The sequence below is a fragment of the Pygoscelis adeliae genome, unplaced genomic scaffold (assembly GCF_000699105.1).
Source record: "Pygoscelis adeliae isolate BGI_AS28 unplaced genomic scaffold, ASM69910v1 Scaffold402, whole genome shotgun sequence".
In the NCBI taxonomy this organism is placed as follows: domain Eukaryota; kingdom Metazoa; phylum Chordata; class Aves; order Sphenisciformes; family Spheniscidae; genus Pygoscelis; species Pygoscelis adeliae.
The window spans coordinates 718,546-730,742 of NW_008824411.1; the positions used below are offsets into that span (position 1 = coordinate 718,546).

Genomic DNA, 12,197 nt, shown 5'->3' on the forward strand with positions numbered 1-12,197 from the left:
AATTACTCAGATGCCTTCATTGCAGCCTGGGTTGCCTCAGGCCCCTGTCCCACTGCCTGATCACAAGTGGCTCAGCCCAGCTTCGTCCACCCCAGGAATCAGAGATGTGCTAACCACCATTTCAACCGTCGCTCACCCAGGAAGAGTGAGGAGTTATGCCAGGGTCAGACCTCAGCATCCCAGCCCCAGCAGGACCACGGCTGCAGCCCTTGCTCCTCCAGCTGTGCACAGCAGGTTAGCGATGCACCATGGGGACATCTGCATCCACCAGTGCTAAACTTAATGCCTGCTAGCCCACAGGCAGTATTCCTCCAGTACTGGCACTAAGTCACATTGTCCCCTCGACACTGGTGCTACAGCCCGCACGGGTACTGAGGGACACAGCTGCAGCAGGGCTGGCAGCTCAGCCAGGGCCAGCCTGCCTTTGTGGGTCAGCTCAGAAAAGGAGGAATCCTCACCAGAAATAAAAGCAACAGGCAGCGCATGTACGCAGTAAGTCAAATGGACTGGTGAGAACAATTTAAATCATTTATTGAGGTATTCCAATTACAGGTTTGAAGTATGTGTTACATATTTAATGACTTTGTTTACTATATGTGTGTGTGTAAAGTGTTGGAAACCTGAAATTTGTTTCCTGTTGTTTCCTCTGGTCAAACTCAAGTGCTACTACACCGCAGCTACGCAGAGATTAAAGTGTTTTTAAAAATAAAGCTGAAGCATTACTGCTAGAGATGAGGTAGTCCAGATCTGAACTTACCTGGAGCATCCTCCTCCTACCCAGGATCAGGTGGCTGCTCTCCATCCGCAGCTGACTACACAAGCTGTCGAGCAGTGGCATAAAATGGTGATGAAACCCTCCTGTGATACCACCATCTCAGAGCACCTCCACGAACAGCCATTATCCAACTCAGTGAGGAAACAGCCCTCAGGAGCCCTGCACAGGTCTCCTTGCACAGCTGCGACAGAGATGTACCTGCGTCACAAGGCTGCTACCTCAAGGCCACGGCTTTCCCCACTGCCTTTTGCTTGAAGTGAAAAGCAAAACCAAAGTGGTGGGTTAAGGAGATTTCTGTTGGCTTGTTCCCCCAGATGTGGCTGTTACCTTCTACAGGAGGCCCATACGCTCCGGCACTCCCAAGTTCAAAGGCACTGCAGGACAAGCCCGTGACTGTTAATAACCGGGCATGCGCTGCCTTCTGAGCCAGTGCCAGACAGGCTGGGGTTATTCGCATTACTTGGTTTGCCGAGGTCTGTACCTCCATCCGAACCGTGACACCATCTCTGCAGCGGGTGGGAGTCTATGAAAATACTTGTGTGCATGTGAGTTTTAAGGTTTCTTAGGAACGTGAAATTCAAGCCCTGGCACCAGCTCTCCTTGTGTTCAGTTTTCAGCGACTTCTCTCTGCACCTCCCTGCAATGCCCAGAGTGTTTCCCTTGGATCAGCACAAGCGATCACAAGCACCCTGGTTCTTCTCAAACCTTAGCTTTCCAGTCTTCTGTTTCTATGTATTGAAAACAAAATAAAACCGTCAGCAATGATTTAGCTGTTGTTAGCCCACAACCGCACGTATTCCTAGGAAGGAGATGCAGCCTGGTAAAGGCAGAGCAGCTCGGCTGCCTGAGCAGCCAGCAGCCCGTGGGATCCAGCACACCACTCACTGCCAGCTCCCACTGGACACCCACAAACCCCTCAAACGACCCAGCCTCACTGTCTGGCCGAGACATTTTCAGTAGCTGGAGCCTGCAATTAAAGCTGGGGCATGACAGCGTGCGGCACTCCTCCTGAAAGTCGCTTCTCGGGGATAAAGAACCAAGGAAGAGAAGGAGACTGAAGACAGCTACTGCCCAGGAAACTGCTTTCCCAAAGCAGAGGGAAAGGTGCTGCGGGGAAACATTGCAAGAGGAAAGGAGCAGCGCTCCAGGTAAGAGCTCTGGCGTGCTGCAGTCCGGCGATCTCGCGGTGTGCACTTGAGGGCTCCTCTGCAGCACAAAGACCACTTCTGAGATGCATGTTCTTGCTACAGCGCTCGCACAGCCCACCTGCGCTGGGTGTGCACGACAGCCATTCCCCCACCATCCCAGCACAGGGAGTGCAGTCCCTGCACCTACCCCTCAGCTCACCTGCGGCAGGACGCTGCCCACAACCTCTCCCAGACATGCCAAGGGATCCTTCTCCTATCATGGCTCCAACAAAGCTTATTCTTCTTGTCAGGTAACTCAGCAGTCACAGGAGGACGAGAATACTTACCCTTACTGCCCAACCACTTGGCATGAGCTCACCACATTCACAGTAGAAATTGTGCACTGAAGAAAAACGATTCCCAGATGTGCCAGTAAACACACATGACAGCCTCTCGTTCGAGAGAGATGCACGTACTCATTAAGACGCAGCATACAGTCTGCCTCGCCACGGTACCAATGCAAGCGATGTACACTCCCCGCTTCCACACACATTTTCAGTAGGGGTGTCAAAGCTGACAGGATTTTTTTCATCTGCAGGCTCCCAATAAAACCATGTGCAAGGAGGCTTTGCAGCAGCTCTGCAATGCAGCCCTACTCATGTGGTTACCAGAAATTTAGGTTTGAGTTGTATTTTCAGATAGTATTTCAACCCTGGAACTTGTTTGCATCCTCACTGCCACCTCCAAACTGGCCCAGGACCTCCATGCTCAAGGTCACAGCTCGGACATGGATGTGCTCAGACAGGACAGCACTTCCACATGAAAACAGCTTTTAACAGCAGTCCACAAGCAACCTGCAAGCAGCCATCCCTTCTAGCATCTTCATCCAAGTCTGACAAAGGTAAACAGTGGTCCACTGTTAAAAGGAACTGCTGCACGAAAAAGCACGTAAGTAGCAATGGCCATCTTGTCCCGACATGCTTCCCTCCTGCTCCGCATCGCTGCCCTGCAAGTGCCGCACAATCTCACAGAGCCAGACAAACCTTCAGGCGCTTTCTTAGGAGAAAGGACAGAAGCACGTCTTTTCCTTGTCCTCCACACAAGACAATGGAAATCCTGCAGTTTGTCAAGTACAAATCCCAACCACAACTGGGCATGCTAGGCACGTGCTAATTCAAATTGCTGAACTGAAACATTGCAACAAAGCCAATCCCATATCCGATTCACCTCCACCCAGTGAAGAATGCGCAAGTAAAATAAAGCTCCCTCACCTCTTGGTGTTATGATGACCTTTGTAGTAACTTCTCACAGGTGAAGATCAAGCAGCTCAAGAACGCCTATCGGTAACTACAGGCAATCTCACACCCTAGGGCAGTGAACCAACACAAACTGAAGCAAGCCTTGGCTCGCACTGAACCGTCCACAAACGAGCATCAGCGCCAGCCCAGCTCACCTCTCCTGCAGCACACCCCAGCAAGCCAACACGTTTACCACTCCCTGCCAACATGACAGGCATGTCAACAGCTGTACGACTACCCAGAGCTGAGACACTGCACACACGACAGCCATGCAGCACACCTCAAGTCCTCACATTTATTTTCTTATTTTGAAGTTGTAATCGTTGCTGAAATATGAAAAAAACATATGAGCTCCTACTTGCTTTCTCTCTTCTAGGGAATGAAGTGACAGCATGCTCCAACTCATGTCAGAAACATCTGACCACGGGCAGTTCTGCACACCCTCCAACTTGAGCCAAAGTGCATTAACACCCGCAGCCCTGCAAGCTTCAGTCCTGGAGGAGAAGCGACCAGCCTGCGAGCTCCAGCCACACAGCCGGCCACAGCCCAGCAAAGGGGGGGCCGCCACCACTGCACTTCACTGCTAGGAACAAACCCAAAGCCACTTTCTCAGTGAGAGCTTAGAAAGTGAGAATAGCTTTGTTAGTCTTTGTCCTCCTCTCGCACTGCCTTTTTTCAGTCAGATATTTCACCTGTGAAAATAACGTACGTAAGGGAGACAAACTACACCCAGACCAGTCTCCGTCAAGGCAGTGAAGCACCATTCTTCCATGTCCGCACAAGGCCTCTCACACCACCTGCTACACAAAGTGTGCAAGATTTTTTGCAAAGTACCAGCTCACCATTTCGCATTTTGGGTCTAGCAGCTCATTCCAAGGTTTGGTCTCCAGCCTGGTACACAGACATCTCCCACCTGTGAAGACTGGCTTGGTGTCACTCAAAGGCAAACGTTTCACTCTGACTTGGGTCAGACATCCCAGACAGCACAGCTCCATTTTCATGCTCTCCATACCCAATCTAGCAACCACGCTGGCAAGAGGATTTTGGCTGGGCATCACAGACAAGCCACTACCTCAAGTCAGCTGCATACAACCAAGTTAGACACATAGTACCAAAGGAAGGTATTTTTTAAAAAAGGCAAAAAAGCGCGCTATTTTGTCAGTCATCTATTTCTGCATATTGATCTTCAACTTCAATATATGGACAACAGAACACCAGAGTGCATTTTTTCCTTGATCTTCAAGTCTCTAGATAAATTCCCATGCAGGGCTTCCCATAAAGTCCTACTCCAACTTCAAGAGACAAACAACATCGTTAGTAGGACAATGACCAAACATTCTCACCCCTACCTGAAAGTCTCCCAGTAAGGGCAAATGAACAGTTTTCCCCCCAGTCAGGTTACGCCCCCCAGCAAGAATATTACATTTGGCTTTTCTAGTGCAGCACCCGGTGCAGTGGGGAACTTGCTGACCACTGCATCGGGGCACTTGGCGTCTGCTCAAACACACCCTGAGCCTGGCCAGGAGGCTGTTACCTGGCGAAGGCAGACCGGAACAGGAGTACAAAATGAAGGTAACATGGTCCTTGTAATGATTTAAGAAGCAGGTTAGCAAATGCTGGAAGGTCAGCTTTAGGCATATGTCCTGCGTTTATTAAAACAAGAGGCGTGGCTATGCAAACCAATCTCCATGGGCAAAGAGTCATTACAGGTAAGAGCGGTCTCAACTCCTCGAACTGCAAACACCATATATTCACACCGACTTCTGATGTTTCGGAAGAATTTATGTCCTTTCCCACATGGCTAACACTTGCATTTATTGATCAGTCTAGTCTCCTCCCAGCATCAGTGGCATTCAATCTGTAAGATGAACTTTCATGCTCAAACCTTGCCATCGTTACATTCTGAAGCCAATTCGCACCACGTGCTTCTGTTTGTCTCCAACTTTTTCTGCTGACCGTCTTTTCCAAATTGTTCAGATTTTAAAAGGTCTAGTCCTCTGGATTTGGCGTGACAGCACAAGTAGCAAGCAAGAGGACAGAAAATGTTACTAAAGAGCAAGCTCATTAATTGTAAATAAGCTACTCCGAGGGAGACATTTTCCCAAGGCAGAGTCTGTTCCTGGCAATGGAAGTGCCTGGGCACCATCACCACAGGCAGACTGGACCACTTGGGGCAGAACCTAGATGAGACGCTATAACCTAAGTGGTTTCATCTCCATGTGTTTTCATGACATTTTTAAAAGAGCATGAAAATAAACCTTTATTTCAGTTAACACCCACCAATATTAAAGATATATGTTCACAGTTTTAGTTCTTGACACAAATGGACTGAAAGAGGCAAATTTACAGCTATCAGAACAGCAGACGGACCAACTGTAAGTACAAGCTTTCTTGAAAATCATATGTGACATGCCATTTGGGAAACTGCTCTATGCTCTAAAGTAGGAGAAGGGAAACCTTCTGACCAAGTCCAGCTAGCAGGGCTCCAAATGACCGACTGGCTGGCCCAGAAGTCATCTGGAAAAAAAGCTGAGTGGCAACTGAAACAGCAAATATACAGTTTGGATAAGGGGAGGAGGGTTTACGTTACAGAGAAAGCTTTTCCGCAGGTGTGTTTCTGCATATCAAGGCATTCGTTCAATTGTACTATCCAAGGTGTCCCTAATGCTGAAACTGCAACACATTCTACCAAACCAAAAAGGGAGAGGGATGAGGAACAACTCAGTGCTGGACCTCCAACAGCCCCCCCACTGAGCACTTGTGTAAGATCTGCTTAGAGTCAGGAGAAATGAACCAAGAGATTTTACCATCCACTGTTTGAAAACTTGCCTCCTTCTCACAGCCTGGTACTTTAAACTATAGGCGAGTGCACTAAAAAGTCTAATCCAATGATATTAACAGTGGTTTACAACAAAAACTTTTGTAGAAAATAGTTCAGAGAAAGCAAGCCAGCTAAACACCACAGTTAAGGAGTTTGATATTTCATATTCAAAGGTCTCCAATACTTTTTGCCTGTCCTGTACAGCTTTTAAAAAAATAGGGTGTTACCTTTTGTTTTCTATCTACCTAGTTAAGAAACTACAAATATGTAATAAGCTGTCCAAAGTGTAAAACATTAAATAAAATGAGAAACCTGTTTCTAGTCTCCTAACAAATGCTGCAGATAAAAATCCTAAGAAACCCTCTTTATTAGTCATTCTCTCAACTCCTTTCGTGTACTGAAGTGGTAATCCTGTTCACAGGGATTAAATGAAACCTACGCCAAACTTCTACGGGGGTAGAAAGGGTTTCTTACAATCGCACTCTGAAAAACATTCATTTGTCAGCTAGCAATCAGATCTTGAACACTGCACAAATCCACAACAAAAGTTTTGACAGAAAGTTTAAGTGTTGGGGTTTTGTTTTGCATCTTTTTGTTGTATCGCACACAGATTACAATGTCCCCATCCTGAAAAGGTAAGGCAAAACTCCCTCCTGCCAGACCCAGCCAATGCCTGTGGTTTCTTCTTCAGAAGACCTGCCACTGTCAGAGCAGTGCTGTGAATACATCACGTGCTGATGTACTCCTGTCAACAGACTGTGCTGCACAATTCCACGTCCCAGCCGGAGTCCAGACAGACTACCGGAGCAACAGCTACCACCTTCCCCCACCTCCCTGCTCCAACAACAGGAAAGGTTACTCCAATCTACAGGGTACCCTCTCAAAGAGAAAGCATAGGTAATTTAAAAACTCTTTTTTTTTGCCAACAAAGCATCTTGTTCTGTTGAAGGGAAGAGGAGGGAATAAAGGTTAAAAAGGGTGAGTGAAAGGTGTAATACATTAATTTTAAAAAACTGTTTAGACCAATTATCCACACATCATTGCTGGATCAATACACAGGTATTTAACTATAAACCAATGTGCTTTGAATCTTTTTCAAGTATCTGGTATCAATTTTGTATAAAGATTTTGCGTAAACAAACTACCAAACATAGATGAAAAATGACTGTTTTTCCAAGTCTGAAACTAAGCATTAAAACTAAAAGTACTCCAGGAGTTAGTATTCCATACAGCACTAACAGTCTGCCAAATTAAAATTTCACATAACCCAAAAGACCATGGGCTGATAAAAATCTGCTAAACAGGAATTAAGGAAACGGAAATAGTGTGCAATAATTAAAACCCAGTTTGTAGTTTAGGGAAAATGTCTAAAATCCTGAATTAAAAAAAACACAAATGAAGTGAAAGCTTTTAACTGGTACACACTGTTCACACCTATATTTCAAGTTTGGAAACGCATATTTTCAAGCAGCAATACAAAAAAGTATCCATGAAGAATGCATAATCTCTGAAAAAATTATGAAAACATCCCTGCTACCATTACATTTCTAAATACAAAACTGACTACCATATTGTTGCTTCTGTGTAGCGAGAGAAGTTCATTTTCAAAACAGATAAAATTCAGTCTTTAGGTGTGAATGGTATGAATGACAGTCTCCTTTTTTTTTTTAAATTTCTTAGTTGTTTAGGATCCTTAAGCATGCAAGCCTCGGAGAGGAAGGCCCGATGAGGGCAGGGTTGGCTTATGACATCCAGTTTAGGACAGAGCTGGGAAAGCCTCTGGGTCATCTACATCAGGAGCAGAAGCACTTGACTGAAAGAGAAACATCAGAAAGTTATTACCTTCACCTTCAGCGGCATCAAACCCTACAATACCAAGTCCTTCCTTTCGCCAGGCAAACAGGGCTCAGCGCACAGCTGAGCTGGGCAGCGCGAGATGTGAGCTCAACTGCAAGCACACGCAGGGGCCCAGCCAGCGTGCACGGGGACAAGGTTACGCCTCTGTCCCTGTGCAGACAGACTGGGCAGCACTTGCACGGGGCAGCTGCAGTTAGGGGGACTCCCTGCACCCCAAACAAACGGGGGTTGTGGCCTTTAAAAATTCCTTTTTAAAACTACTTTAACCTTCAGGTTAAATAGGTTAACTGCTTTAACCTATTCAATAGGGAAATACTGGGTTTCAAAGAGGTACACACTACAGTGCAGTAAGCAGTCTAGTACTGAACAAATTACTACAAGAGCAACTTTTTTCCCCCCATGATAAGCAATCTTTTTTTTTTATTCCAAGGACTAGAAAGTTTCCTATACTACTTTCTGAATCAAAGCTATCTGAAGAGACATTATAGGCAAACAGACCATGTTTGCACATGATTACCGCACAAGGTTACAAGTACATCTTTTTCCATTCTTAGAGATCCCTAGATGTGGGATTATGCTATTGTACTAGCCCATAGCCATCAATTCTTACTGAGGGACATGACTGAAGCGTTACAGAAAAGACCTCTTTGTAGCACAGATTAAGTTTCAGACATTTAACTTTCCCCAGTCAGAAACTAGCTGTTGATAAAAATATTTTTGTGCCAACTTAGCCCTAGAAATTCATACACGTTAACCAAGAATCTCCTCAGTACTTTGCTAACAGTTTTTTAAAAAGCTCTGTACCACACCTACAAAAGTGCTACAATGAAATGCAGAAATTAAGTATTTTAGAATACTTCCATGAGGGATGTGGAAGAAGAAGAATAGGAAAAGCCAGGATAGTGGAATTTCCTGTAAATATATTCACTGATCAAGACAAAGAAATATATTTAAATCATCCAATGAAAGTTTTATCAACTTCTATAGGCAAGACTAAGACACTGCAGAAGTACCCAGCCCACAAACTAGAGTTAAAAAGTAACGGCAGGGTCTTAAGCCTATAGCCTTAGTATCTCCAGCTGCTCATTACACAAAAGCAGAAGGCAAGCCAAAAAAGCCAATCCGCTGCAGGAGGGGAGTTACAGTCCCTGCAACAGGAGGGCCTTGTTCACAGGTAACATAAGTGCCAGCAGAGATCACCAACCTGGTTGGGTGTGTGGATCACGTCAAACTCCTTAACCAACTGGAAGGAAATAAACAAAGTCAACATAAAGTAAGTTGCAGATCTCAAAGTTTTTAACTACTTAATGACAGCATTCTTGAAGCAGCAAGATGCCTTATTAGTGCAACAACTCAGAGCAAACACCACCACCATTTAGTATCAGTTCCTTAAAATTTTCTTATATTGGTATCAGGAGAGTTTTCCAACTAATAAGCCTAAAACTTAAAGTGATCCAGTGTAAGAGAGAAAACAAAGTCAGTGTCCTACATGAGACAAAAATAAGCAAGTCTGGTCTATGACAAAAAAGCCACACCACACAGACTGAACTCATTTTCTAGTAACAATTTGATTAGATGCATTTAAGCCGAATAAGTGATCCATATTGAATCAAATCTTTACTGTAAGCCGAATAAATGATCCATATTGAATCAAATCTTTACTGTAGCTATACTATGCTACTTCAACTTTACATGTTCTCTCCCAACCCCATTCAGTATTTAGTCCTGAGTATTTCCTTAGGGCTTTAGGACTAGAGGAGGAAAAAAATTACTGCAGATTAGGAAGAAAAAAACCAAAACAGTAAGGAAGAGTCCTATTTCCACATGAAAACTCCAAATTCCTCAAATTCAAGATATAACATGCAGCCGTAAAACTAGTCTTTCACCCCCAACAGGTCACAATGCAGATAGTCCGTCCTGACTGTGTCTGAAAATAACTGCTCTAACACTCGTGGTTCTGCTCTGGCACAAACAGAAGCATCTCACAGTACATTCAGATCTGTCCATACTGAAGAGACCTTTTTTTGCATTTAGATACAGCCTTCAAAGATGGACAGTTTTTTTTAATCCAACCTACTCCCCATCCTCTCTTTTTTGTGTTTAATAAGAGCACTGCTAAAACATTCATCCTTTTGTCCTAACAGTAACCTAGTTCAAAGTAAACTTGTAAGAATAGACACTTTACTTGGTTTTAAAATGCAGTGTTTGTTGTCAGAGCAACTTCCTCAGAAGTAAGGAAGACACCTAAAACTATCTATATGAAAATCCTAGTAACAACTGAAATGAAACTCCTTTGTAGATGAAAGCTGTACCTACTTACCTTGTCAGTTCTGCCTCCACGGCTGGCCCTGCCACCACGCCCTCGGCCACCTCGTCCCCCTCTGCCACCACGTCCGGGGCGGCCGAGGTCTCCAAAGTTGATCTCCAGCTGGGATGTAATATCATTTGCTGGCTTGCGGAAGTGATGATCCATTACAGAATCCTCAGCATGAGCCTGAAATGAGTGTTTCTCCATGAGTAAGAAAAATCACCAAAGGAAGTTTTTAATCTGTAGTTGCACTCTTACCACCACAGCATGCGTGTTCACCTCCAAATGCACTCCCAAATTGATGATTGATTACCTCGATTGATTCAAGTTAAATGATAGTGCAGGAATTGTTAGGAATCAAGTTATACCACTTGTGCAGACAACAAAACCACATATAGGTAATCAAATAAGCGCTTGAGCAAACAAAGGTATTTTGCATTTCCAAAATAATTCAGGGAAGCTCTGGAGTTCCTTCAGAGCAACGTGTGTAGGCTTATCCGAGACCAAACTGACTATCACCAAGCCAGTACAGCATTCTAGCATTTCTCTTCTCACTTCATATCCTGAGAAATCTTCAGGTTCTATCAATTCATTTCATTCTTTTTAAATACTTACTTGGTAACCCATCTTTATTTTGCTCAATGAGTACTTTACACTTTCTCATTTGCTTAGCCCTGTATAAATATTTAAAACAAGGGAGATGGTAAGAATCCCTTATTGGTTTGTATTAGCCATAACAAACAGTGAACGAGGCATAAACAGTTAGAACACAATATAACTGAAGTAGCTAAAATATTAATGCTGAAACAGAGAAACAGTCTCACCAATTACACTGAAAAATTGACTCTCACCACCTTTGCCAGTCTCTTACAGCTGGTTGGTTCCCAGTGAGAAACCTGAGCCTCGAGGAGCAAGGTATGGGCCGAAGTTATATCTAACACCATAAATGCTACTATTCAGCATATTTGAGTATTTTAAGTTATTACACGCTGAACACAGAGAACCAAGTGTTTTTAAATTAATTATTTTTCCTATTTTGCACAAATAATTTTTCCATGTAGTCAGTTTTTGGCACCTATGATGATACACAAAATGTAAAACTGACCGCACTGGATCAGACCAAGGGTTTATCTATTCAGCACTCTGCCTTTTATAAGGTCCAATCGTCGTGTTTTGGAAACGTGACAACATACAACTCTTTCTTTTCCTATAACCACCTAATTTCTGGCACAGCAATTTTCAGTTTGCTTGTTTTTTACTACAGAAGTGCCATGTCCAAGCTTAAGCCTCCTGACTCTAACTTACTTTTTTTGTGATGTAATTACACAATATGCTGACTTTCAAAGGCAATACATTGTGCAATTAAGCCCTATACCCTTTAATTACCATTTGTGGATCCTTCATAAGGCAGCCAATGGATACACAGAGGTCTGCAGTCAAAAGGCTGAAAGCTGCTTTCAGGGATTCCTTGAGTCAGTCACAAGCGCCATAATGTACAGAGCCAGAAGGAGCTTTCTCCCCCGCCAATCTAATTACCCCTTTCTGTGCCCAGTTGTACGTTTGGCCTCCACAATGTCCTGCAGCGGAGGGCACTGCAATTTTATTAGGCACAATGAGAAATACCTCTCCACACTGCTTTATTTCAAACATATTTCATTGGGATGTATTCCGTGGAACAACCGGTCCGCATCCCACTCCTGATTTTAGAGATTTGAATTGTACACCCTCCCCTCAGAGATCTCTTTTCCAAACTTAGGAAGTTAGCCTAAGCAGTTATTTTTCAGAGAAAAGTCATTCCACATCTCAGCCTGACATGGCACTACTCAAATATAAGTACACCAACAATCTGTAAAACAGTACACAATACCTTTTGCTATGGTTTTGATACCTTTCCTACTACTTAGTATCTTATCTACAGTTTTGATCGCTGCAGGGTACTGAAATGATATCTTCAACTTAGTGGTAGTTGTATGACATTCTCTTTTCTGAGAGGTAGTATCAGTGGCTTTGT

At 44.2% G+C, this 12,197-nt stretch overlaps 2 protein-coding genes across 2 annotated transcripts in view; one reads left to right on the forward strand and one right to left on the reverse strand.

Annotated features, from left to right (window-relative positions):
• The window catches only part of IL12RB2 (interleukin 12 receptor, beta 2), a 20,242-nt gene extending 16,993 nt beyond the window's left edge, over positions 1 to 3,249 (forward strand). The window contains 1 exon segment of the mRNA XM_009320656.1: positions 3,214 to 3,249. Coding sequence (XP_009318931.1) covers positions 3,214 to 3,249 — 36 coding nt within the window.
• Positions 3,250 to 4,826: 1,577 nt separating this feature from the next.
• SERBP1 (SERPINE1 mRNA binding protein 1) overlaps positions 4,827 to 12,197 on the reverse strand; it is a 34,104-nt gene continuing 26,733 nt past the window's right edge. The window contains exons 9-11 of the mRNA XM_009320657.1: positions 10,199 to 10,372; positions 9,083 to 9,121; positions 4,827 to 7,834 (exon numbers count right to left, since the gene is read on the reverse strand). Of these exons, the coding sequence (XP_009318932.1) occupies positions 7,778 to 7,834; positions 9,083 to 9,121; positions 10,199 to 10,372 (270 nt within the window). The 3' untranslated portion in view covers positions 4,827 to 7,777. The remainder of the gene's footprint in view (positions 7,835 to 9,082; positions 9,122 to 10,198; positions 10,373 to 12,197) is intronic.